The 26,166-nt window shown below is 45.8% G+C and overlaps 2 protein-coding genes across 15 annotated transcripts in view; one reads left to right on the top strand and one right to left on the bottom strand.

Moving 5' to 3' along the window:
- Window positions 1-1,650, bottom strand: part of NDRG2 (NDRG family member 2) — a 41,728-nt gene extending 40,078 nt beyond the window's left edge. For 4 of the 13 annotated variants that reach the window (XM_083472314.1, XM_083472308.1, XM_083472320.1 and 1 more), the window contains exon 1: window positions 1,483-1,619. The gene's annotated coding sequence lies outside the window, so the exon portion shown is untranslated. Of the gene's footprint in view, window positions 1-1,114 lie in introns of all 13 variants that reach the window. The other 9 variants (XM_083472313.1, XM_083472318.1, XM_083472309.1 and 6 more) reach the window with 5 other exon arrangements.
- Window positions 1,651-1,954: 304 nt separating this feature from the next.
- On the top strand, window positions 1,955-16,272 carry LOC310691984 (uncharacterized protein). Of its 2 annotated transcripts, XR_014518632.1 has the most exons (4): window positions 1,955-2,778; window positions 4,409-4,516; window positions 9,340-11,692; window positions 14,429-14,552. XR_014518632.1 is itself a non-coding variant. In XM_083472333.1 (3 exons), the coding sequence occupies exons 1-3, from the start codon at window positions 2,734-2,736 to the stop codon at window positions 14,747-14,749; spliced, it is 474 nt and encodes a 157-aa protein (XP_083328459.1). In that variant the 5' UTR covers window positions 1,970-2,733; the 3' UTR covers window positions 14,750-16,272. The 2 variants fall into 2 exon arrangements, 1 of the variants encoding a protein (XP_083328459.1); XM_083472333.1 differs by lacking the exon at window positions 9,340-11,692 and having other exon boundaries at window positions 1,970-2,778; window positions 14,429-16,272.
- Window positions 16,273-26,166: the final 9,894 nt, after the last annotated feature.

The following is a 26,166-nucleotide window of genomic DNA, read 5'->3' as shown; positions in this document are numbered from 1 at the left end:
AAAAGGGAAAAAGCCCAAACCCAGTCACCCTCCTTGCTCCGAAGGGAATGAACGGCTTCCCTATCTCTTTGGGCCCTGACCCCATGAGACCCGGCTCCCTTCCCAGAGCCAGGAATAAAAAATCCAGGCACCCCAGCCTTGGACTTCAAACCCTCTGACTCTTCTCTCAACAAGCCAGGAGCCTCGGCTGAACTCCCAGCACACAGCTTTGACAGCACGGTATGCCTCTGGAAGTCTTCTTCTGCACAGCCAGGGCAGAATCCGGATGCTCGCCCCACTGCCTCCTCTCCCAGACAACCCTGGGTTTTATGGTCCTTAACATTGGATGCCAGAGAGCCCAAGGCGGCAACATCCACCTGCTCTCACCTGATCACACACCTCCCAGAGAACCCAAGAGTGCTGACTCCACCACCAACTGCTCTCCAACCTGCCAAGCCTTGCATAGAGAGCCCCAGAGCTCCTTGCACTCTGCCTCCTGCCTCCCAGATCCATCCGTCTTGCGACCCACTAGCATCCTGGCCCCCTCACCTGGAAGCTTGACCTCCTAGCCCCACCCCCTTGCTTCTACCCACTGGGGCTTACTACTCACTCCCAGAAATAGGACCAAGCTGCCGGCGGATTTGGGACACGCACATACAGACCTCTCCTCGCTTCCAGCAGAGCTCAGGGACCCTGCAGCTTGCAAATCCTCCTCTGGTTGCAACCCACTTAATCCTCCGAGCGACCCCCCCTTTCCTTCTCCCTCCAGCAGAAGGCAAAAATCCCTCGGCCACCCCCCCCCGTCTTTCCCGATTCCATCCTGACAGACCCCCCTCTCACATGGAGACCAGGGGGTCAACCCGCCTCCCCTTCTTCTCTCTTTACCCCCTCCCCAATACGCATAAGCAATCTGGCCCTTCGAGGGCTTGGGGGGGGGGGGAGGCAGGGGTGCCTCCCATCCGGAGTGTTTTTCCATTTGACATTTGAGTCTGTTGATCGTGTCAATCGCAAAGCGAATCGAGGAAGCGGGCAGGAAATCAAATCAAAGCAGCTCATGGCGCGGGCGAGGAGGAGGAGGAGGATGAGAAGGGAGGGGGCTCCTACACACACAAGACATTTCCCCGAAAATACTCACAGCAATAGCAACGAAAAGCAACAGAGGATTCTTCTTGTTTTGGTGGTGTTTTTTTTAAGAGGCGGGGGGCGGGAGGCGGCTTTTGTATAGTTAGCTCTAGGGAGGTTAGGCACCCGATTTAGGGGTGTGCGCGGGGGGAGGGAAGCGGGAGATTCTGCCTGCAGGGGCATTTAATCTCCTATAAAACTAGGCAACATCTGGCAACAGATTTCTCCTCCCTCCCTTTCGGGGTGCTCGCAAGGGATCGGGGGAGGTCAGAGGCGAAGAAGAAGAAGGAGCCGGGGATAGGAAAAAAGGACAGCCGCGCTTTGCAGACTGGCAGCCCCTCCCACCCACAAAATGTCACCCCCTGTTTTTCTGGTACCCACTGTCCGCGCGTCTGTCTGTCTGTCTGCCTGCCTCCCTCTCGTCCGCGGCGGCTGCGCTCGGTCGCTCCGTCTGTCTTTCCACCTTCACTTGCCTTTGACTCTCTGACTGCAAACACCACCTCCCCCCACCCCCAGGGAGAGACCCCTCCCCCCAGATCCCCTCCCCCCAGCTCCGCCTCTGCCAATCCAGATTGCCAACAAGGAAGGGAAAGGGGGTGGGGGGAGGAAATCAGGGGAGGGGAAGAAGGAGGGGGAGGAGAGACCGGCAACCATCTTTCCCCAGATCCTTGGTAACAAAGGGGGATCCCTACAAAGGCAGAGAAAGACCCCCCTCTCCTCTCGGGGTGACCCGAGCACCTCCCTCCCCGCTGACATCCAGATTCAGTTCGAGCGCAGTATACTTTTTTAAAAAATGTACGTGCAAATGCAAAATGGGGCGAAACAATGTGTGGGGAGCGGAGACCCTGCGCACCCTACAGGGCAAAGGTCCTCGAATCCTCCCCCCCCCCCGCAACCTATGGCCAGCCCCAGGGGGCGTTCCCGAAAGCAGCGAACAGCCAAAACAAAACCTGTAGTAGTTAATCCGGAACTAATAATGAAATAAAATAATAATCGCTCAGTCGCACAACCGATCCCGTCTCCCCTTGCAGTAATCTCAGCGAGGATTACAGAGCTCCAGTTAAGCGCCAGGCTCAGCTCAGGGACAGAAGAAGCAGCTATTCTGGAGTGGGAGCCCCGGAAAACGTGGAAGAGGCGGCACCGCCGAGCATGTGCAAAATGCATTTCCGCTCAGCTGTTAGCAACCGGAGCCCATCTTCACAAATCTTGAGATTAGGTAGCAGGCAGCGCTTGATCTTTAAAATAGGTGATGCTTCAAAATCTATATTGAAGTAGCACCCCTTCCATTTGTCAGATATATGTTGTTTGCGGGGGGGGGGGTGAGACTGCCCAGGATTCCTCCATAGGTTTCAGGAAATACTCTGCACATGCTCTTACCTGCTCTCCAAGAAAAAGGGTTCCAGGAGAGAAGGTCTGATTTCCTAGCAGGTTTGGCGTCTTGGTATAACTCTTCTTCCTCCTCTTGCTTTTTTAAAGTTAACTACAGGGTACCAATTATCCCCCCTATGATGAACCTGGGTCAACATAAAAGATCCAGAGTCAGATTTCAACTTAACCATCAACTCGCTGAATGCTGCCGAGCATGTCTCTCTGGTCTGCAGCTTCAATCTGCCCATCAAAACTTGCGATCAGATGAGACAAGAAAAATCCCTCTTTGCAATGCATGTTTATTCAGAGGTAAGTTCCGCTACTGACTCCCAGTGAAGGATTTTGAAGCTTTAAAATCCACACGTGCCTTCAAACAAACAGCAATTTTATGGTAGTCGATTCCCAGCTCTAAAACACTCTTGCTCTTGGAAGTTCACCAAATGTTGAGCCTGAGCATTTTAGGATTCTGATGTTGGTGTCAGAGATGGATCTGAAATGAAATGTTCTGTTTCAACATTTGGCAAAAATACACCTGTGTTTAATTTTTCTTTTGAAGGGGGGGGGGGGACAAATGCAACAGAGCTTGTTTTGCACATGTTGAAGTAGGTTGAAGTAATATACATTATGATCTGTAGAACTCTTCTCCATAAGACCATCATCACCCAGAGCCTAAAATTACTTAACTGCGTCTTAAAGCAACCATCTTGCCAAATTCAGTTGGTCTTCCCCCACCCTGCTGGGTTCATCCCCAAGCCATATATCCAACAGGATCCATAACCATGGACATAGCTGGGGGGTGGGCAATCAATCAAAATCAATGCAAATCTGAGGTTCTGCCCCCCTAACAAAAGCATATCCCCCCCAAAAAAATCCTCACTACGCCCATGTCTATAACTGGGAAGACTGAAAGCCATTCAAAGCAGGAGAGCATACATTTTAATTTTTGAAAGCCAATACAAGAATTTAGGAAGCTGCCTTTATCCGAGTTAAACCACTAGTGTAAGCTGTGCATTGTTTGCATGAAATAATCAAATTATTATTAATAATAAACCATGGTTTTGCTTACTGTTAGATGCAAAGGAGTTCTCAGGCAAACCTGGCTTTTCCATGTAGGGCTGGAAATGTCCCTGTCTGAAATCCTGGAGATCCCTTGCCAGTCAGTGCAGAAATTGTTCAACTTGATAGACCAATAATTTTACAGAGGGTCCCCGTCTTTTTTTGAAGTGCCAAGGTTTTGTTAATTACATCAGTGTAGTTACATTCACTGACCAGACTACTGGGAGATAGGAGCAGGTTTGTTTTATTTTTATTTTTAAAAATGAGCAGCTGTGTAGCAGGGTGCCTGTATCTTTCCCTTTATCTACCTTGGTTGGTTCTGTTGCAATAACTTTGAGGTTAAGCACGTTTCTGAGCCAGGTTGACTAACTTTACCAGGGGGGAAAAACCGTTCCCAGCATTTGGTTGCAAAAAGGCATGCTCAAAACACAGAACCTGGGACGCAGCCTTGATTTTTAATGTCTGGAGTCACCAAGGCATGGGGCAGGTTCAGTTGACATCTCAAAGGAGTCTCCAAAGGGTCTCCTTTATTTTGCACCACATAAATCTATGGGCTCCATTCAGCTCTGCGGGAAAAGACCGGCATTTTAGGGACAATGTTGCAGTGCAGGCAAAAGCTGCATCCCAGCAGTGGATGGATGACCCAGCTATCTAGAAGGATGAACACCCACCATCTATCACCCAGTGGTTTGAAGATCTCACCTCCCTTTCTTACAATCACCCCAGTTTCATTCAGGCACCTGTTTGGACTGCTTATATTAATGTATACGTTTAAATTGATGGGATATTCTTATTTTCCACATCATCTGGAAAAGGACTCCCTCTTTTTAAAATTATTAACATTAGCTTATATTTTTCCTTCTTCTTTTCTGTTGCAAATTAGGGAAGGAGGCAGAGATTGAGGGAGAGAACTGAAAAACCAAGGCCCAGAATATCCTGGGCAGGGAACCAGTTCTCTGTGGAGACCCATCCCTTTGGCTTTCCAAAGGAGGTTTGTTTGGACCCTTCTTTTCTTGATGCTTGGTGGGACTCTTTTTGAGGTTGTTCTATTTTATAAATTAGAGCCTCTGTTTTAGTGCTGTTTTATTATTGCTGTGGATTTGTTGCTGTTGCTTTTGAACTGTAGCTTTGTATGTGTTATATATACAAAACTAGTCTTGTATGTGTGTGTGTGTGTGTGTCTGTCTCTATCTATTTGTCTCCGCCTTGAGTATTCCTTGAGTGAGGTGTGTGTGTGTGTACACACACACACACACACACACACACACAACTACCTTGAGTAGCAGGATGTAAATACCATAAATAAATATTATGAAGGAAAATCCTTGTTGTTTCACAAAGCTTACCGGTGGGCCTTGGGCCAGTCACTGTCTTTCAATTTAACCTTGCTCACAGGACTATTGTAAGGACAGAAGATGGGGGCAAGACTGCACATACTGCCTTGAGTGTCTGTTGGAAGGGTGGTATAACAAATAATAGCAAATGAAAACTATTATTTGGCCTTGTACTAACATTTTCCACAATCCTGCCCTAGGATAAAACACCCAAGCCCATAGCCAGGGTCTCCTCAGTGATCCGTGTCACTGCTCTTAATAGAGCCCCACTTTATTGTCATCTATCAGGTGCTAGATGACATCCGCCCCAGTTTTTGCACTCCTGCAAACGCAGTGAAAACAATAGGATGCTGGAATCTTTTACTACCCAGGTAGGTTGCTGCCACTACAGCACGGCTGTGCATGGTTGTTACGATAAGAGAGGCGCTATGCCTCTCTCGTGCCCACGTAAAGCAGCACACAGAGCGAACTCTGTGTGACTGTGTCTCGAAGCATAACCTCTTCTCCGCAGCCCTGAATCTCAGAGAGCTGCTTCTCTCCTAGCTTCCTAACTTTTCTCAGTTCACAGCTAGTGGCTGCGTCCTGTTCTTAACCCACCCACTTAAATGTTGCTTTTTCTGGCAGGGCTGGGTGGGACTGTTTTGCCTGGCACATTCTTTGGGCAAGTCTAGCTGGTCAAACCAGTTGGGCCCTGTACTGCTTGCATCCTGGACTAATCCTAGTGAAGGATCACAAAACACACACACACACTCAGACACAGAGAGAGCGAGAGAGAGAGCTGCTATACATAGCTGCCTCTACTAACTTTCCGGCGTTGGTGCAACCCGACATCCAGCACCCCTTACAAACTTTTCTATTTCCCTGCTGAAATACTTTGCTTGGCAAACTAAGAATGCCAATGTTTGACTGTTGGTATTGAGCCCCTAACCCATAGCACCCCAACTTGCTATCAATGTGGAGTTGAAATATGAATTGAGGTCCACACTGTAGCCACAGCAGACATTTAAAGCCCATGACTTTCCCCAAAGAATCTTGTGAACTGGGCTTTGTTAAGGGTGCCTGGATATTGTAGCTCTGTGAGGGGTAAACTACAGTTCTCAGGGGTTTTTTTGGAGAAGCCATTTGCTTTAAATGTGTGGTATGGATGTGACTCCAGTGTGAAGTTAAATGCTTCAGGGCATCCAAAATGCAGGGTTCTCTCATATATGTCTGTCTATCATCTATCTATCTATCTATCTATCTATCTATCTATCTATCTATCTATCTATCTATCATCTATCTATCTATCTATCTATCTATCTATCTATCTACTATCTATATCTATCTATCTATCTATCTATCTATCTATCTATCTATCTATCTATCATCTATCTATCTTTCTTTCTATCTATCATCTATCTATCTATCTATCTATCTATCTATCTATCTATCATCTATCTATCTATCTATCTATCTATCTATCTATCTATCATCTATCATCTATCTATCTATCTATCTATCTATCTATCTATCTATCTATCTATCTATCTACTATCTATCTATCTATCTATCTATCATCTATCTATCATCTATCTATCTTTCTTTCTATCTATCATCTATCTATCTATCTATCTATCTATCTATCTATCTATCTATCATCTATCTATCTATCTATCATCTATCTATCTATCTATCTATCTATCTATCTATCTATCTATCTATCTCTATCTATCATCTATCTATCATCTATCTATCTATCTAGTCTATCATCTATCTATCTAGTGCAAATAACATCAACTGGAGAGCGACTCAGATTAATGGAATCGGATCAGGCACGGTGGAGGGCCTTTAACCCTTTAACACCTTCAGAAGACAGAGGGTGCCAACCCCCCCCCCCGTTCTCTCTCCCCTTCCTGCCAGTGTCCGAACCCAGTGGCTCCCCTGCTGTGGTCTAGAGCAACACCCCTATTCCAAAGTTGATACTTGCTTTGGGTCGCTTCCAGACAACCTCTTTAATGACCCTTCATCCTGATTTGTTTTAGGAGAGATTAGGCAGCCTTGCATCATCAAGCAAAGTGTTGCATCAAACTTTCCAGGGCATTTCCCCTTCCGTTCTGCAAAAAAAGTCAGTTGTTTGGGAGAAATGAGTTTGTTTCACAAGAGCCCCAAATCAGCTAGAATTGGGCAGCTTGCTGGGATGTGATGGGATACCATTTGAAAATAGTGCCTGGAAGCCCCTTTTGGTGGTATTAGTGGGGCAAATCCTCCAATTCATTGATATTTGCTTTGGGGCACTTCCAGTTGGTCGCTGTTTTCGGGCGGGATTCCATCCTACACTGGCAAATTCAGGTTGTGCTATTACAGTTTATTTGGGACTCCTGCACAACCAAGTCACTTCCCCCCATAGATCAGGCTTCTTTGCAATAAGGAAGATGACAAAAAAAAGGTGTGAGATCGCACTTGTTTTGACAGAATGTCACCCACTCTCTCCACATAAAGGATGAACAGCCAACATGTCATCTAATCTCCCTGCAAACATATCAGGGTGAATTCACAATACACAGCTTGTCTCGAAGCACCCTTGGTGATCCTTCAGAGGATGGGTTTTCTTCAGGGTTGTGTTAGCAGGGAAGGAAAGTGTCAAATTTGCTTTCTCGTATGCCTGCTCTGATCCAGGTAATTCTCATGTGCACAGAGCTGATACAATTTGCCTTTTAAACAAAGCTTAAAGGCATAATAATAATAATAATAATAATAATAATAATAATAATAATTTATTACAGTGGTACCTCGGGTTACAAACACCTCGGGTTACAAACACCTCGGGTTACAGACTCCGCTAACCTGGAAGTAGTACATCGAGTTAAGAATTTTATCTCAGAATGAGAACAGAAATCGCGCGGCGGCAGCGGGAGGCCCCATTAGCTAAAGTGGTACCTCAGGTAAAGAACGGTTTCAGGTTAAGAACAGACCTCTGGAACGAATTAAGTTCGTAACTAGAGGTACCACTGTATTTATACCCCACCCATCTGGTTGGGTTTCCCCAGCCACTCTGGGCAGCTTCCAACAAGAGATTAAAAATACATTAAAACATCAATCATTAAAAACTTCCCTAAACAGGGCTGCCTTCAGATGTCTTCTAAATGTCAGATAGTTGTTGGGACGGTGTTCCACAGGGCGGGTGCCACTACCAAGAAGGCCCTCTGCCTGGTTCCCTGTAACTTGGCTTCTCGCAGTGAGGGAACCGGCAGAAGGCCCTCGGTGCTAGACCTCAGTGTCCAGGCTGAACGATGTGGGTGGAGATGCTCCTTCAAGTATACTGGGCCAAGGCCATTTAGGACTTTAAAGGTCAGCACCAACACTTCGAATTGTGCTCAGAAACGTACTGGGAGCCAATGTACATCTTTCAAGATCTTGGTCTTGGTAGCTGCTCCCAGTCACCAGTCTGGCTGCCGCATTCTGGATTAGTTGTAGTTTCCGGATCACCTTCAAAGGTAGCCCCATGTAGAGCATGTTGCAGTAGTCCAAGCGGGAGATAACTGGAGCATGCACCACTCTGGCGAGACAGTCCGCGGGCAGGTAGGGTCTCAGCCTGTGTACCAGATGGAGCTGGTAGACAGCTGCCCTGGACACAGAATTGACCTGTGCCTCCATGGACAGCTGTGAGTCCAAAATGACTCCCAGGCTGCACACCTGCTCCTTCAGGGGCACAGTTGCTCCATTCAGGACCAGGGAGCTCCCCTCAAAACAGTACTTCTGTCTTGTCAGGATTAAACTTCAATCCGTTATCCGCCGTCTATCCTGCAGCCGCCTCCAGGCACTCAGACAGGACCTTCATCACCTTCACTGGTTCTGATTTGAAAGAGAGGTAGAGCTGGGTATCATTTGCATACTGATGAACACCCAGCCCATACCCCCTGATGATCTCTCCCAGTGGCTTCATGTAGATGTTAAAAAGCATGGGGGAGAGGATGGAACCCTGAGGCACCCCACAAGTGAGAGCCCAGGGGTCTGAACACTCATCCCCCAACACCACTTTCTGGACATGGCCCAGGAGAAAAGAGCGGAACCACTGTATAACAGTGCTCCCAGCTCCCAGCCCCTCAAGACAGTCCAGAAGGATGTTATGCTTGATGGTGTCAAAGGCCACTGTTGCAAAGACACATTTAAAGTCCAGTGGAGTTTAGCCCCAAATCATGTCACATCTTGACTGTAGCATGGGATCAGGCCTGGCCTACATGATTTCATAGGTATATGTATTATCCCTGAGCACGCAAAAAATGCTTCCCCTTCACTAATGAGTAACTAGGACCAGCTCCCTCTTCACCCCTGCTGCCACATATCTGAGATTGCAGGCAGTAGGTTTTTGAGGGCAGCTGTGGAGCCTCAGCGTCACTCGCATTGGGAACTTAGCACAAAGAGTGTATCGTCTGTAGCGAATTCTTTTTAAAGCGAGACAAAACAAACGTATACCTCATTTTTTCTTTTTTTTATTTGCAAGGTTTATTACCACAAAAAAGAGATCAAGATGACATGAACAAAAGTTCAATGAAGTGACCATATTAAAAGCCCATTTGAAGCATTCTGAGGATTGGTAGCAGTGGCGTCACGGTGCAAATTACGTATTTAAAAGTTTAGAATTCAAATGATTCAGCCTCATATTCCTTTCAGTCAGCATTCCAGGTTTATGGAACAATGCAGATCTCAGCCTCAGAGGACACCAGAGACCGGGACAAGACAGCCTGACTTTAGCAGCAGAGTTCTGGGTACCATAAAAGGGCAGGGAATTGTTAGTTATTTAGTTTAGATTTTTACCATCTTGGGGGCTTCCTGCTTCTGGCACCAAAGCATCTAGAAACACACAAATACGGATATCTGGCACTGGGCAAGTTCACATAAAGCTGTTTGAGGGATGCAGTATCTGGTATGAAAACACCTGAGATGTGGTCCCATTCTTTTTCTCTTGCCCATATCCCCACCAAACAGAAGGCCCCATTGCTGAAAGAAGTGAGGACTGGAACATCACAGTAGTGGCCTCATGGAATTCACTTCCTCCTGAGGTGAGCAAATACTCTTCATTGTTGTTCCTCAGAAAACAATGTAAGGCTTTATACCTTTCAGCAGGCTTTTTAGCAAGCCAGCAATTTCCTGAGAGCTGAGGAGAATACTTTTCTACCTGAATTGAAATAAGCACATTCCACTCTTGTACCTGAGAAAAGTTTGGTTTTTAAGAGGGAGAATGAACTACTCGTAGCGGAGAGCACCCCTGTGATTCTGTATCAGTCACTTTTCTGAGCAAGTTTTCTGATTGGAAGGCTCAGAGCACTGTGTTACACAGAGATACACCAGGCAGCTTCCTCTAATTTTGTTGCATCTGTCCACAAGGGTGTACACCTTCCGATGCAGAGGTGCAGCAGAATTTATTGTTCCAGCCCTGACTCCTTTCCATGAGAAGCTTGATTTAAAGAAGGCAAGGCCAGAGCAGTAAATCATACAGAGAGACAGTGGGCAGCCTCCCCTGTGAATGGGTGTTTCAGGCTCATAAAAAGTCCCTTGTTATTTAATAATTATCACTGTGGCAGTTGTTTCATGGCACGCAGTCTGTGAATTACTGCACTGAACCAGTAAGCCATGGTGGGTTGGAACTTGGTTGTTAAGCCAGGGAGTTTGTGCTTATTATCATTCTTCTGAAGTTTTATTTTGTGCTATAATTTTTAAGGAAGATTTTTCTTCACTGTAAGTCGCTATGAGCTGAAGTAGTCAATGTAAAAATTCCTCATTAATAAGCCTTCATCGTCTCTCCATTACAGAAAGAGGTTGCCTACACCAGACACTCTTTGAACCAAACACTTTTCAGTGTAGGCAGTTCACACAATCTGCGCTGTGCTGCTGAGTTGCCATGACTGGTTTCTCAGTGCTCACTCAGTAACAAAGTATAAACGCAGGTGACCCTCATGTCTCCTGGCCCATCACTGAATAATTCTGAGAGGTGTGAACGCACACAATATTTGGAATTTTTTTTCTGAAGGAAGTGGATGTTTATTTTTATTTATTTGAATATTTGTAAATGACACATTCATATAAAATGCCACAGGATAAGATGAGACGTAAAAAACAATATAAAACAATATAAAACAAAAGCTGGTTTGCAAATGAGCACCCCTAGCAATGGGAGCAGGGCTGGAATTATTGGTGGTGGGGAAGCTGGACTTGATGAAATCCACAAGGCCCACCCTTTGATTTCCCTTTAATTTTATCTGAATCAAGCACTCCCACAGTTTTACAGAAGTGTCACTAAGGGGGCTACCACAAAAATACCCCTCCATCCCTTCTGTAATTTGAACGCTGGACTAGAGGCCATCTAGATATTTTGGCACGAGTTAGAAAACCCAAATGGCATCACCCAGCCAGCGGGGAATAAATCCTTGGCCATGTGTCTGATAAGCCTAGTAGTAGGGGCGGCCCTGCCTCTCATTGTCAACATCCAATTTTGGAGTTGGAATCTGGACCTTCGTGTCTCTTCTCGGAAACACCAACCTAGACTTTGGAGAGAATTCCTCGCTCTTCTTTCTCTCTTCCTCGCCACCCTTCCACCCCACTTTTCTCTCTTCTTCTTGGACTCGCTTCTGGGACATTTTGTTCCTGGCCTGCAATGCAACAGAAGCCCGCCTCAGCTGGATTCTGCTCTTTTCTCCCCCTCCTCCTCTTGCTCTTTAGCTCCAAAGGGGAGCACCCGAAGAAAAGAGAAGGCCTCTGGTTTCTACAGGACACACAACAATACATGGTTTGTGGTGGAACCTCCTCCCTGGCGGATTTGAAAGGAAGCGGGGCGTGCAAGCAGTCCTTAGTAAAGAGTGAGTGGCTTGGGCTACATTTGGAAAAGAGGGAGCAGCCAAGGGCTATCTGGGGAACGGGCTGTGTGTGCAGTAGATCTAGCCCTCGAGGTGGACCTCCTGGCAGTTGGCCAGTGTGGCAGGGACACGTGGAGGGTGGGATGCAGAGACATGGAGACGGAGGGGGTAGCGTTAAGGTGGGTAATGCGGTTGGCACTGGCCTCTCCCACCCCCTTGGCTCAGGCTCAGAGAGGCTGGCAGGGGAAGCTGCAAAACAAGTCGAGGGGGGTCGGATCGGAGACAAGGAGCGTCTCTAAAAATAGGACACTTGGCAGAGCATGTGAGGCAAACATGGATTGATTTAAAGAGACACCAGAGCAGGCATGGGGCGTGGGAGACACCAGCCCTTTAAAATGGGGCCCCAAACACACATAACCCCCCACGCGGGGCAATGGGCAGAGCTTATCCCTCCTCTGGTCTACATGGGCCCATCTGTTCCCAAGGCACAAAAAGGGGCATTTTTATTAGAGAAAGAGTGGGAGGCAGCGAGATGCTTGAAACTCCCCTGGGCACTTGGATGAAACAGGAGGAAGTGGGGTCAACAGAAGGAAAGATGGGAAATTCATCCCTTGAGTTCCCTGGGATGGGAGAGTGTGACCTAGTGGGTAGTGCAGGTGTTTTTGTGTGTATGTGTGTGTGTGGACTCCAGGGCTCTATTCCAAGCTTGGATTGGTAACGTTGGGCTTAGCTATGCATCATTGTGGGTGGTTTGGCAGACAAGGGGTACACAGTGTAACACCAAGATACTGGACATGGATTAGATTTCGGCTCCTCTTAATCACTTTGCTGTGGGTGTATTCTTCCCCTACCCTTCTAGTGTGTTCCTATAAAATGAGGGTCGTATATCCACAGGGGTGCGTGGTTTTAATATGGCAACAGGTGACAGTAAATTGTTCCAGATTAAATAATGGGCTTATTATTTTAGCATCTGCAGGCTGGAAAGTATGAACCTATCGCAAGGGTGGGAAATCCTCCTTCTATCAAGCCCCAGTGGGTTGTATTTCAGTGTGAGGCATAATCAGAAGAGACCCATTGAAATTAATGGGCATGTCTAACTAGGGTTGTCCATTTTTCTTGATTTTACTCTTTTATCTTTTGTAAACCACTTTGACTCTTTTTACAGCCAAGCGGTGTATAAATTTTATGAAATAAGTAAATAACTGAGGTCCATTAGCCTACAAGGTTAAGTGAAGAAAATGAAGGACAGCGATGGACAAATCTGCCAATTTCGATTTCTCACAGTTTTTCATTTTTGCAATCTTTAAGTTCAGTGCTCCCACATTCCCACATCAGGTTGGTTGTTTTTTTTAATTCCTCATGAAAATTCACTAGCATTTTACTATGAATTTTTATCCTAATATAATCATTTCTTAATATACACAGAGTGGCTGGGGAAACCCAGCCAGATGGGAGGGGTGTAAATAATAAAATTATTATTGTTGTTATTATGTTGGAATGCAATTTTGCCTATTATACACATTATTGCAGAGCAGTTTTCCCCAATCGAATGCATTTTCGATACGTTGTTTTCACCGATCTATTCATTTTTATGCATGCTTCGTCCTAGCTGGTCTATGCCTTTTTGGTATACATTACTAGCAGGCACTGCAAAACTTGGAGAAGTGTATGGCTGTTCTTGTGTTCATGCGTTCTTTGGGGAAGAGAGAGAATGAGGTACGAGGTCCTCCTTTAAATGTGAGCTAAGTTTAATTTCTTCCTATTCCCAGTGGAGGGTCGAGGTCTTTGACTTGGCACTCCTGAACTCCATTTAAGCCTGGGTGAGTCCGACGCAAAGGAGAGCAGTGCTCCTACGCTTTTAACAATCACGAAGGAAAGAGGAGCTTTTGCCAGGGGGTGGGAATAAGATGCAGCAGCCCTGATGTGCCCTGTTCTCAACAAGCATTTACAAGATGCCCATTAATTATTTGAAGAGTGAAACTGTCTGGGAGCCAGGACTCCGTGTCAAGTGATTTTAAGATCCCGTCCCAATGAACCACTCCTGAATACCTTTTAAGCACTCTTTAATAGTGAAAGAGGGATAGAAGGCAGCTCTTCCAGACTTTGGCAATTAACTCCTACGTAGGTGGATTCTAATCCTTATTAATAACTGGAAGCACAGACCCGGCAAGTGGTAGCTGTACTCTAACACAGAGTACAGGAATGTGCTTATTTATACATAATTCTTGCTCTCTTGGTGTTCCGTCGACAACAGACATGCTTCCTTGAGTGAAAATATGTTGAAGAAGCGGAGTGCCCCAAGGGATATTCTAGATCCAAATATTTAACAGAGAGCACAATCACTTAGGGAGTCGCTGGATAATATCTTGCCTTATGCAGTGCACGTAATGTGGAGGCCTTTCCCCTAACCCAGGCATAGGCAAACTCGGCCCTCCAGATGTTTTGGGACTACAACTCCCATTATCCTTAGCTAACAGGACCAGTGGTCAGGGATGATGGGAATTGTAGTCCCAAAACATCTGGAGGGCCGAGTTTGCCTATGCCTGCACCCTTATGAGATCCTCTATTTTTGCTGGGCATGGGAAGGATCTCTTTGAGGAGTAATGCTGGGGGGGGGGGGTGAGGAGGCAAATCTCTCTATGCCTTGAACAGCCAAGCCCTTAAGAGGTAGCAATTCAACAGGTATTCTTGAAGAAAACTTCACCTGTTGAGCTTCTGCTTTTGAACCTCTCTCAACAGGCACAGCAAGGCAAGGGCCGGCTCTCAACGGAGGGAACAGTTAGCAGCTGCCCTTGCAAAGATCCTCCGTTCCCGACTTCCTCCCACCCGTGTGAGGCTTTGGCTGGTCACCGAGCCAGGGCTCTGGGTAAGGCGACTTTTCCCAGTGAAGAGAACAAAAGATCTGATGCCAAGCGCTATGAAGGGGTGTGTGTGTATGCGCAGGAGAGCGAGCGAAAAGACTTCTCAATGCCCTATTGTGCACCAGGGCTGGCCTGCCAAGGCGTGGGGCTGGCAGGCTCGACAAACAGCAGCCCCCTTATCCTATTCTTTTCAGCTTAGGTCTGGCCCTGGGGCTTCCCAGCGACTTGACAAGGGGGTCCTCCGCTGAGGGAAGGCCTCTCATGCGGGGGTAGGGTGGGGGAGAGAGAACCTTTCGAAAGGGTGGATGAGGAAGGGAATCTGGATAGGCCTCGCTGTGGGGATGGTTTCCATGGCAATTTGGGGAAGGGGGTGGTGGTGTATGAGTCCAAAAGGAACTGGCTTTGAGCCTGGAAACGTGTTGGCACCAAGTGGCAAGCAGCCAGGAACAGCAGATCAGAGCCGGATCTATTCCACTCCTCTTGCACCCTCGGGCTGCCCCAGGATCAAAGCTGATGGGGGGGGGGAGCCCCTTGGAGTGCTCACCTTGCTCCGATTTGGGAACGGGCGGATGGTGTGGGGTGGGAAGGGTTGTGTGTGTGTGTACGTGCATGCATGCACACAGTGGTTGCTTAGTTCCTTCACCAGCTTCCTCCTGTGCCTGCCAGACTTTTAAGCCCAGGTGGGAGCGTTTGCCAGAGGTGGATGAAATCTTCCCTCACTTGAAACATCCGGTTTTGCACGAGGGAGGAATTAACTCCTGCTGCCTGCTGCAGCGGCCCAACTCAGGGTCATGGAGTCACTCACCACTAAGCCAGAGGGGCTTGCCAACTGTACCAATCTCATAAGCTGCCAGCCTCCTGCAAGATTCAGGTCGCACGGTTACAAATATTGTTGTGTATTTATTTGCTTATTATCAGTGTCAGAGTTAAATCGTTTTAAAAGCAGGCAGCTGACCATATGGAACAACCTGTTTATACATAACAGGGGTTTGACAGAGGAGCAGTCATACCAGCAGGGCCCTGCAACAAAATGTTGTGGCGTAACCCTAATGTGTGTATGTTACCACACCTGGAAGCTGAGGGATTTGAAAATTAATAATATACTCGATAGAATTCCTGCTCTAACTTGGAGTCTTACTTGAGGTACCTTTTTTGGAAATACGCCCAGGTGCAATCAGTCTGTATGCAAGTCTATGGAGTCTCCATGTAACTGACTGCTGGGTTGCTGGGGAGGATAGTTGAGGGTGCAATTGAAGTAACCCCTCCTCTAGCCTGGAAAATCACATTGCAGGGCTTATAAAAGCTACTATATTTCAACATAGTCTTCTAACGTTCAGCAGGGTTATAGTAGTGAACTACACTGCAGGGGTGTTGTGTTTTTTTGTCTTTATTTGCTGTATTTCTTCCATCGAAGCAGCTTACATGTGGTTCCGAGGCATTGACCAGGCCCAGCTTCAGCTAGGTGGGAGCATTGTGTATATTCAGACCATATATTACTCTTCTCAGCCCAGTCTGTAATATGGGTGCTAAAAGCAATTACTTACAATGCAGAGGTACGTGTTGTGTTGGAGTATTGCTTATGTTGTTTTGTTGACATGTGTTTTGTTTTTTGTTTATTGATATTAATTTTTTGTACCTTTATTTTAGAACTTGTGATTTATGTGGAAATTGTTCAGTTTGGTTTTGCCCTTTTTGATATTTTGTCTCTTGTTTTGTTACTTTTGTTACATTTGATATTATGTATTTTTTTATGTTGTAAGCCACCTTGAGCACGATTTTAATTATACAAATAAAAATGATGCGTGTATGTAAGTTGTTTTCCGTTTTCCCAATTTACAAACATGGAGAATAAGGCTGAGAGTTTGGAACTTTCCGAAGGCCCTACACCAGATTCAGCAGTAGAGCTAGGCCTTGATTAGGCTCTTCCAGGCCAAACCAGATACTCACTTAGCGATATTGTTTGTGTGACCTTACCACATTCCCTAAGTGGCAAATGTGTTGTGTATCTTACCTGTGCCTGTGTAGTATGTAATTTATACCAATAACGTGTGCTTGGAGAACCTCTGTCAGCTAAGCAGTACTCAAGCAGCATAGCTTAGCAAAAGATGCTTGCGGACCTTAGCTTTCAAATTCTAAAGCCTTGTTGCCCAATTCAAAGTTTTTGCAGACTCTCTGTGACATCACAGCAGGTAAGCTAATGGTATTAAGAGAGTGGGCAGAGAGAACATAGAGGTTGAGTCAGCCACTGACTATAAAAACACTGCTACTACAGGCTCCAAAGACTGTGTGAATGAGCCCAAATTCAAACGAATTTCATAGTCACTGGTTCTCAGCTAGGGAACTCACAGCCTATCTGTATTCTCACAAAACTATTGTCTGCAGAATTTTGGGGGGAGAGCAGAACTTTGATCGTTGAACAGCTTTAAACTGAAGTATATGGCTATGGTTTAATCATAGAATCACAGAATTGCAGAGTTGGAAGGGACCATGAGGGTCATCTAGTCCAACCCCCAGCAATGCAAAAATCCAGTTGCCCAACATTGCTCATTTAAGAATTGTAAGGCATGAGAAAACCAGAGCAAGAGAGAAAGCAAGTACAGGCTCCTCTTCCTAGCAATTAAACACGTCAGGATAGACAGTGAGAGAAAATCCTTGCCCTAGTCTTGAGCATTAATTTGCTTTTGGCAAGGGGATTACTGCCTCTTTTCCTTTTGGTGGTTTTAATACCTGCCTGGCACTGAGAAGTTCAACAGATTTAGATTTTTCTTAGGAAAACAGCACTTGTTGAATTCCTCACCACCATGCAGCTGGTAAATGCATAGAAATCTTCATCAGGAAATGCACTTCATATTACAAAAACAACAACTATGCCAAGCCAATATAGTTTCTGTCTGCCACAACTGTGTGGGCAAGGATAATGTAATAGATCTTGAGGAAAGCAAGCTGTTTACATCGTTCCACTTGATGTACTTAAGCGTCAACTAAAGGAACACGGTTTGGAAGGTGTTATAATGCAGCTCAGCTGGTTGGAAAGCCACACCCAAACAGGTAATGAAGCAGCGTCTGGTTGGGAGGAGTTACCTGGTCCTGAGTTCAATGACCTTCAACATATACACTGATGGATGAGCTTCTGAACGATTGGGAGGGATTTACTCACCCACTTGAACGTGACATAAAACTGTAAACATTTAGAAGACAGGATTAGAATTCAAACCAACCTCACTTAAACCAGAGCTTTGGGCAGTAAATCATAAAGGGAAATTTATGGAAGTCAAAAGTGAAGTACACTACAATATGTGCTTTTTTTTCAAAGCTAGAATGAAACTGTCTAGAACCTGTGCCCTCCAGATGTTGTTTGACTTCCGTCCCCATCACCCCTGACCATTGGCAATGCTGGCAGGTACTGATGGGAGCTCTAGTCCAGGCATAGGCAAACTCGGCCCTCCAGATGTTTTGAGACTACAATTCCCATCATCACTGACCACTGGTCCTGTTAGCTAGGGATGATGGGAGTTGTCCCAAAACATCTGGAGGGCTGAGTTTGCCCATGCCTGCTGTAGTCTAACATCATCAGGAGGGCCACAGGTCTAGACTAAAGACCCAGCCAATGGGATCTTCAGGCAATGCTAATAATAAAGAATTAGTGGTACAAGGCAGCAACATGTCACTGTTGCAAAAGGGACAGGTTACTGTCAACAACGCTGTGTGCAGGATATGGGATACAACTGAAATGACTCAGAAATTAAGCTCACTTTTCTTGCAGTACCTTAAAAACTAGCAAGTCTGTTATGGTATAAGCTTCAGGAGATTCAAACCCACTTCATCGGATGAATGAACTGAATTCTTAAATGGCAACTCCATTCCTGTTAGTGTAGTTGCAAGGCCTTGATTTCTGGTGGGCATCAAGAAGTGGGGATGCTCTGGCACCACAGCAGTCCTGCCCCACTGGTATTCTGCATCTGCCATCCTAATTCTGCTGAAGGTGAACTCGCCACCAGCTTTTGAGGAAGCACCATAGCCCAGCAGTGGAATATATGCTCTGCACATGAAAGGTCCCAGATTCAACCCCTGGCTTCTCAGGTAGATCTGGAGCCTGGGAAGCTGCTGCCAGTCAAGTGTCAACAGCTAGATGGAGTGGCAGTCTGACTTCAGATAAGGCAGCTTTCTCCGCTGCACTCATGCCAGGCTGAGGCTCTTACTCTTGACCAGTGGCTATGAAGGCTGGGCAACTAAAGGACGAAGGCAAGGTAGCACTAATAAGTGGCCAGGCCAGAAAGAAAACATAAGCCTTTGGTAACTGTTTGCATACTTCCCTAAACAACTCGACTGCGTGCCTGTAATCATGCCTTTTCTACTGCTGTATTTTACTGGCATTGGCAAGGAGCCCAGGCATGTGATGATAATCTCAATGTGTCGAAGCCAAGTTTATGTGTACTGTGTAAATTAACCTTCCAAAGAAAAGAGTTTCAAAGGAGACTATTCTTCAGCAGGTCCCTACCTGCTACACCTCAGTATATCTACACAGAAAACAAGAGCCAGGGAGGTGTGGTGGTTTGAGTGATGGACTGTGGCTCAGTGCTAGAGCATCTGCTCCAGGTTCAATCCCCAACATCTCCAAGCCCAGCAGGCAGAGACCTATGCCTGCAACCCTGGAGAGCTGCTCTCAGTCAGAGCTAGATGGAGCAACAGTCTGGTTCGGCTTCCTGTGTTCCTATGACCCGCAGGTTCAAATCCTCACTCAACTACAAAGTTCACTTGTAAGCCAACAAGCACTATCTCTCATTGTAATCTATCTCACGGGGTCGCTCTGTAGATAAAATTGTGGGTGTGGGTAAGAACTCTGCATGCTCCTTGGAGGAAAGCCTGGCTATAAATGGAATAAGTAAATCTATATTTATTTGTGGGACACTGATGTTTTCAAAGGGGAAAACAGCAAAACAAGACCCTGTCCCCCTTCCAACTGACACAAACTTTCTGGCCCAGTTGCCTAATGGTAATTCCCACGTGACTAATATGATAAGCCAAGCAGCCATATTGGATGTAAAAGGCTTGGTGTACAGTGGTACCTCGGGTTAAGTACTTAATTCGTTCCGGAGGTCCGTTCTTAACCTGAAATTGTTCTTAACCTGAAGCACCACTTTAGCTAATGGGGCCTCCTGCTGCTGCTGTGCCGCTGGAGCACGATTTCTGTTCTCATCCTGAAGCAAAGTTCTTAACCCGAGGTACTATTTCTGGGTTAGTGGAGTCTGTAACCTGAAGCGTATGGAACCCGAGGTACCACTGTATTTAAAAGCTGTTTGGCTGGTCAAAATGTGACTGGGTGGCAGCTTTCAGGATGGACTACTCTGCATTGTCAAGGCCTTAACTGGAACAAACTGGAATATGATGCTAAGTTTTGATTGCCACACTTAAAGGACAACACAGACACAGTGGATTAGCGTGGGGGGTGCAGGGGGGGCTGGCCGCACCGGGCGCAACATCTGGGGGTTAGGGTTAGGGTGCGCAAATCCACGGGTTAGGGGGCACAAATTACTTGCCTTGCCCCGGGTGCTGACAACCCATGCTACGCCACTGCACAGACAACGTGGAGATCTAGAGTGTTTCCAAACAGGAGCCTTATATTACAAGAGCTAAGCTCCTAATAATTTATTTTTTCTGGGTATGTTACACTTGGTATGTTAGAGCACTTTCGGACTGTCAGCATTTTGGGGTGGGATTCAGTCACAGACCAGCAAACTGAGGCTGGCAGTTAAAGCTGGAACTCTTGCGAAAGAAACCCGCTTGCCTGAAAGATTGGGAAATGAGGAAAGTGACAGGAAAAATGCGCTGGAAAGTGTGGGATAACGCAATTGCTTGACGCATTGGCTAATCTATCCTCAAACAAATCAAGATGAGTGCTCATTAAATAGCTAACATTGTCTAATCTGTCTACAAACAAATCAGGATGAATGCTCATTCAAACAGGTCTGGAAGTAACCTTAGTTTCCACAAACACTTGATGTCCCCCCCCCCCGTCATGGATATTCCTTGCTATTCCATTGCTTGTCATCCACACCAGTGGCCAAACCATGACAGGATGTTACCTGGGTGGTATCATTTGTCCTTCTCATTCACTCATTTCCTGCCCTCTGCTACTTTTTCCCATGCTGAACTTGTTCACATGTATTTATGTACCTATGCTTGCACACACTATATATATATATATCTATATATAGATATCACAGGAAGTGTACAAAAGCAGATGTTACCTACCCTAGCTATCAAAGTTCACAGTGGCCAAGAAGGAGGCTGGTGGTTTTAGTGGAGAACAATATCCATTTCCTTTTTTAAAAAAAATACTGAGGTTTGCACAAGAGCAATATTTACATGAATTATATAAGACTTGTCCAAGAGTGAGAGGTCTTGCATAAGACATCTGTATTAATTTTTTTTAAAAGACTGATCTTGTGTTCGTACGATCACAGTCTCTGAGGTAATCCCTCACATGTGCTTGAGGTAACAGTTTCTACAATCCGAGTTGTTGAAATTTGGATGTGGCTTCAACATGCTGCAGTCAATGTAGATTGACACATGTACAGTGGTGCCCCGCAAGACGAATGCCTCGCAAGACGGAAAACCCGCTAGACGAAAGGGTTTTCCATTTTGGAGGTGCTTCGCAAAACGAATTTCCTATGGGCTTGCTTTGCAAGACGACAATGTCTTGCGAGTTCCTGCTGGTTCCCCCCCCTTTTCTAAGCCGCTAAGCCGCTTATCAGCTGATCCGATCAGCAGATAAGCCGCTAAAAGCCGCTAATAGCGCTAATCCGCTAATCCGTCAATGGGCTTGCTTCGCAAGACGAAAAAACCGCTAGACGAAGAGAATCACAGAACGGATTCTTTTCGTCTTGCGAGGCACCACTGTATACCATTTGGGCCACTTGAAACAAAGTGTCTTGCGCTCAGAATCAAACCGAGGAGCAAACAGAAGTAAGGGTTTGAGAGACAAACTGCCCTCCCCTCCAAGATATGTGTTAATGAGCTCCCACGCCAGTGGTATCGTTGGATGTATAACAGCTTATTTTTACTTATTGGATTTTCTGCATTAAAGGGAAAGAGATTAAATGCAAACAAAGTGCATGCTAGCAATTTGATGACATTGTGTGGTTGCTGTGAAAAACATTTGTGCATGAGCGGCACAGATTCCACAATAAATTCCTATCTGGAAGCACCCCTGGTAAGGATGGAGCAGGGTTTGACACACACACACACACAAAGTGGTTAAAAGGAACCAGGCATATTTAGCTTAAAGAGAAAAGAAAACGAAGCAGGGATAGGACGGCAGTTTTCAAGAATCTGAAAAGCAGGTTGTGTAGCTTTGCATGCCAAGAACGACTAAATCATGTGCCAAGGAAAACTAAGCTAGAAAGCGCATGCTGCATATTAAAGCTCAATTAAACAAAATGTAGGACATTTCCCCTCACCGATCATTCTTAGCACAGCCTTTGGAAAAAAAAAAAAAGAGTCAACAAAAAGACGACTGTCATGAAGAGGGTATATTTGCTACAGCACTGAATAGAGATAGAAAGTCCATTAAAGTGACAGGGGCATTGTGAAGCAGGTTGGGGAGGGCAAACAAGAGGTATTTTGAGCCGGGCCCTAGATTTTCTGCTGCTTTCCTTCTCTTTTTAAAACATTTAAAAAAACCAAAAACTTTGCTGGCAGGGGATCTGGGCTCAGAGTGCTGTTGAGACCCCAGCAATGTCTGTGATGACTGACCTTGTTGCCCCTCAAACAGAAGACAAAGTTCACCACCTGCATACTGTGGCCTGGCCAGGAGCCAAACAGATTCATGTGACTTGCAGGCCTGGTCTATGCACAGCTTTTATAAAAGTAGACAAACTTGTCTTTTTTTCTTTTTCTTTTTTGAGAGAGGGGAAAACCTGTTTTTGAAAACAGCAAATAAAGAGAGCAATGGTTTCTCAGGGTCACAGACAGAACAAGGATCAGCCGGTCCAACTGACAAGAAAGTAGCTCATTAGGCTGCAAGTTGGGTCACACTCACTTGGAACTGGGTGAGACTCTGAGGAAACATGCATAGGCGCAGGCCTTGAAAACTGGGACGGCTGAAGTCTGGGGAGGCCCATTATTGAATACATTTGGAGCAGATAACTCTTGAAAGTATAGATCCTTGGTATTTAAGACAAGAGGTGCCAGAGTCTTCCGAGCAATTCTCTGTAACATGCCATGTAACATCCCTCTGCAAAAAAACTCCCCGGCCTCCTAGGAACTAGCAAAAGCAGTCACTTCATGTGAAGAGCTTTGGCTAGGCCTTCAGCCTTCAGCTGATGTGCTGAGATCTGCTACTGGGCTGCAGTCTGGTGGGGAGAGGCTGTAGCTCAACGGCAGACCATCTGCTTTGCCTGCCTGCAGAAGGTCTCAAATTCAATCTCCAGGGAGAGCTGGGAGAATCCTGTCTGAAACCCAAGAGAGCCACCAGGAGTGTAGATATTACAGTACTGAGCTAGGCAGGCCAATGGTCTGACTCAGTGCAAGACAGCTTGCTGTGTTTCTCAGTACCAAAGTCATCAACATCACCATGGGGGGACGGGACCATACAATATGTATGTTGTGGTTAAAGCTGGACTGAAGACTGCTGAAGGAAGCCCACCAGAATGCAGAACTGAGGAAACCACTGGGCAGCTTAGGATTTTCACGAGGCATCCTCACTAATAAAATATTCCAGGCGTGTGCACTTGAAGGGTGTCCAACTCCTGTTTTGCACTGTGCCTTTCAGCCATGAGCCATAAATAAGGCCAAGGAAAATCACTCTGCTTGTGACACTGAGCAGCTCAGATGGTCCATGTAGGATAGCTATGTGGTCCTACTTAACAAAGGACCGTCCTCTATTTGAAAGGGTGCCTGGTCCAAGTCTGGTATAAAGATACACAAACCATGTGGGGATCTTGAAGTTGCCAATCAACAATTAGCTCCTGAGTAGCAGAAACGAGGCCACCTGGTCAGTCATCTGTATTTCTATTTGAATTATAGTAATTATTTATAAATCTGCCTTCTCTATTTATATTTATGCAAATATTTTCCTTTTATTACTGATGCATTTTCACTTTTCTGGAGAGGTACAAGTGGCCACCCTAGTAGGTTGGCTGCATACAGCAGAGAACAGAATTCCCACACCTTAATAACCATTGTGCAGGAGAGGGGATTTAAGCAGGAGTCGCTGGCATGACAAACTACATTTGCTGAAATTCCCTCTCCTACCCACTATAAAAGGAGCAGGAGGCCTGCCTTCTGCATTTAGCCACCTTAGGGTACAACTACATTACGTGGGCTCACAAGTTACTGAAATTATCTTGTCCTCAGGGAAGGCATTTTATTTGATCTCCCACACTCAAATTCTTTGACCAGCTTAAGCGAGCTTTGGCAAAGTTTTCCTCCTATCAGCTGTGTGGAGGAACTGCCCGTGAAATGTGGCACCCAATTGCAGTAGGAGTTTCAGGTAGGAATCCCATTCTGGTTGCTTTCACAGTTGTTTGATTAGGAAATCAGCCCTGAGTGCTCACTGGAAGGACAGATCGTGAAGCTGAGGCTCCAATCCTTTGGCCACCTCATGAGAAGAGAAGTCTCCCTGAAAAAGACCCTGATGTTGGGAAAGATGGAGAAGGGGACGACAGAGGATGAGATGGTTGGATAGTGTTCTCGAAGCTACCAGCATGAGTTTGACCAAACTGCGGGAGGCAGTGCAAGACAGAAGTGCCTGGCGTGCTCTGGTCCATGGGGTCACGAAGAGTTGGACACGACTAAATGACTAAACAACAACAACAATTGTGGAGGAACAGAAGAGGGAACACAAGGGGATATAGAATATATAGATCTTAAGGAACTTGGAGAAGGGTGGGAGGAATGGGGTGCAAGGAAAGCTAACACATAAACTTCCCATTCAACCTGCTGAGTACTGGACCACGCTGGATGTATGCACAAATGGTTGGGCTTGTTTTTCTCTTAAGTTCTGGTATCTCAAGAGTTGGTTATGCAAAGTATTCCTGTTCATGCCCAGGACACTTTAACAGCTACATCTTTCTGTCTTCATATACTTGTGATCCCCGTGTTCTCCAGGCACAGAGTGCCATCTGGTGGTCCAAGCAATGCTTGCCTGCTTGGCATACAATTTATTCTAGCCCGATCAATTCAGCGGTCTCTGTGCGGAAAAAGTTTGCTTGACAAAAAAGCATAAGAGGAAGTTATACCTTTCAATATGACCCAGTTCCAGTCCTTGGTAAGAGTAAAATTAGAACAAAATACCATCACAGGTTGATGGCGAGACTTTGCTCTGTCTGAATCCATCTCAATTTACAGACAGGGTCATGCTACAGCTACACCATCTATTACAAACCAGCCCCATTCTGCAAAACAGCTCTGCTCAGCTGAAAAGATACAAAGTATCTGCTTATCTGTAAATCACACTACAGGATTTGTCAATTGCTTGCAGATACTTTCAGTCAGTCCCTTTCCCCTCAATGAAAGCTTTGTCTGTTGACAGCAGAGCCTGAACATGGGAATACCTGCATCACTGGGCAATTACCCTTTCCCCAATTTGCAAACTTAAAATTGAAAGGTTACAAAATGCAGATCAAAAACTCAAAACTCAAAAGACTGTAACAGTACAAGAAAACATTATAGGTGTCAAAAAGACCATAATGCAAATGGTAGGCAAATCCCTCGGAGGACACTTCATAATCAGGGCATCACCACTGAAAAGGCTCTCTCTGGCCATCATCTGTCTTGCCTCATTAGGTGGGGAAACCTGGAGAAAGGGTTCTCTGATGACCTTAAGGACTAGGCACATAGAGCTACAGAAGACAGTCCTTCAGGTAACCTGGCCCAAATCCATTTGGGGCTTTAAAGGTTAATGACAGCACTTTAATTGGGCTTGGAAACTGACTGAGCTGCTTCATATGTAACACTAAGTCGAACTATGGCTGGCCATGAGGATTTCTGGGGAGATGGCAGCTGCTGATCTGTCCTGCTGCTGTGAGCTAAGTAATGGTTTGGGGCTCAGCAGGTCATTCAAACATGCTGCTGTGAATTAAGCCATGGTTTAGGTCAGTGGGTTGTTCAAATGTGGCCTCATGGTTTGTCTCGCCCCAGACCAACCGCAAGCTGTTACTCTAAGGTTGATCTCAGTTTAGTAGCTCGTGGTTTGTTTGAAGAAGAGAGACTATGTGCTTGGGCTTGGACAACACACTAAGCCAAATCAGAACTCAGAACAGTGTAGCAGCAGCAGCAGGAGTGTAGCAGCCACAATTTCCTCTCCAGGAACTCTCACATTCCCACTTACATGTTGAAGAGAATTGTTGCTTCCACAATGAATGACTTTCAGCACCCACCTATACAACATTCATTCTCTTTTTTTAAAATTAATTTTTATTGAGTTTTCCATATTTATCATAATCACATTTTGTTACATACAACAATAACCTTAAACATTGCTCAAATGAGCACAGACTTCCTTCCCTCCCTCCTTCTGACTTCCGAACATCTTTACTAAATTCTTAGCATCTCTATAACCCCCTTTTTACTTTCTGACTTCCTATTAACATTTCACACAGCTTGGGATTGATG

The sequence above is a fragment of the Podarcis liolepis genome, assembly GCF_965112155.1.
Source record: "Podarcis liolepis genome assembly, chromosome: 13".
Taxonomy (NCBI): domain Eukaryota; kingdom Metazoa; phylum Chordata; class Lepidosauria; order Squamata; family Lacertidae; genus Podarcis; species Podarcis liolepis.
Note: the sequence above shows the minus strand (reverse complement) of the source record. Positions and strands in the feature narration are given on the sequence as shown.